This window comes from Gossypium hirsutum, chromosome A07 (genome assembly GCF_007990345.1).
Source record: "Gossypium hirsutum isolate 1008001.06 chromosome A07, Gossypium_hirsutum_v2.1, whole genome shotgun sequence".
NCBI classification, from domain to species: domain Eukaryota; kingdom Viridiplantae; phylum Streptophyta; class Magnoliopsida; order Malvales; family Malvaceae; genus Gossypium; species Gossypium hirsutum.
Genome location: NC_053430.1, coordinates 72,135,645 through 72,137,058, shown reverse-complemented (window position 1 = coordinate 72,137,058; position 1,414 = coordinate 72,135,645). Strand labels below are relative to the sequence as shown.

General features: G+C 35.1%; 1 protein-coding gene across 1 annotated transcript; it reads left to right on the top strand.

The window, feature by feature from the left end:
• The first annotated feature begins 503 nt into the window (after positions 1-503).
• On the top strand, positions 504-1,025 carry LOC107963047 (uncharacterized). Its single transcript, XM_016899647.1, has one exon. It carries the CDS (start codon positions 504-506, stop codon positions 1,023-1,025), a length of 522 nt encoding a protein of 173 aa, XP_016755136.1.
• Positions 1,026-1,414: the final 389 nt, after the last annotated feature.

The following is a 1,414-nucleotide window of genomic DNA, read 5'->3' as shown; positions in this document are numbered from 1 at the left end:
GTTTTGAACCTTTTTGAATTTAGTCCTTTTTCTTAAATTAACTACCGAAATGATAAAATTTCCTAACCAAATTTTAATACGATCCTAATGGCTCCAAAAATATTCTATAAATAATATTAACGAATTGACACAATGGAAATTTGTGGTCCTGAAACCACTATTCTGTCACCACTGAAGAATAGGTTGTTACACAGGGCATGTCTTGGGAGGTCAATAGCAGAAGAGTCACCTAGGTCGTTAATGTAGCAGCTTCAAATTTGAGCTAATTCATCTTGTTCAAGTTTGAGGTGCCACAAGACCTTTCTTGGAGGTTTACGATTCTTTTAGACAGTAAGGTGTCCCCAAATATGCCTTAAAACTCAAACTATTTCTCTATTCTTTAAGAGATCATGCTAGAACATGGTTGAATGCTTCACCATCTAAAACATTAGAATCATGGAATGATCTCTATCAAAGATTTCTTCTGTGATATAACCCATCCAATATGAATGCCAAATAGAGAAATGACATACTTTCAAAGAAGAGAATTAGGAGAAATTGAAATAGTCACACTCACTAAAGGGTGTACTGCTTTGTTGACAAATAAATTACCTCCAAAGTTGAAGGACCCAGGAAGCTTTACAATACCTCTATCAATTGGCAACCAATATGCTGGGAAGGCCTTGTGTGATTTAGGAACGAGCATAAATCTTATGCCCATGTCTGTGTTCAAAAAGCTAGGAATTGGTGAAGTAAGACCTACCACTGTAACCTTGCAATTAGCATATCGATCATATGCACACCCAAAAGGTACAATCGAGGATGTCCTAATAAGGGTAGATAAATTCATTTTTCTTGTTGATTTCATTGTGTTCGACTATAAAGATGACAAAGATGTGCCTATTATTTTGGTTAGACCTTTCCTTGGAACAGGTAGGACTATGATTGATGTTCAAAAGGGAGAATTAACAATGAGGGTGAATGATCAACAGATCATTTTTAATGTTTTCAAGGCTCTGAAATGTGCTGATGAAATCGAAGAGTGACATGCTGTCAATTTGTTAGATTCTATTATGGAAGAGGAATTGTAGAAAAAATACCATGACAAATAGCATAGTGAATCAGATTCTGTTTATATTGACGATGAAGAGCCATTAGGACACCACAATGAGTTGCTAGAATCCAAACTAATTGTCAATAGACCTGGAAAGAGGTTTGCATATTAGATTTATTTACTCAAACTTTTAGCCCTTCTAAATTTTTAATAGAAGAACCACTCAACTTAGAGTTAAAACCTCTACCTTCACAGTTAAAGTATGCATATTTAAGAAAGGATAACACATTACCCGTAGTTGTGTCTGCTGAGCTAACTGATGTGCAAGAGGTTAAGTTGTTAGTTGTTCTTAAGAAATTCAAAACGGTCTTAGGTTTGAAA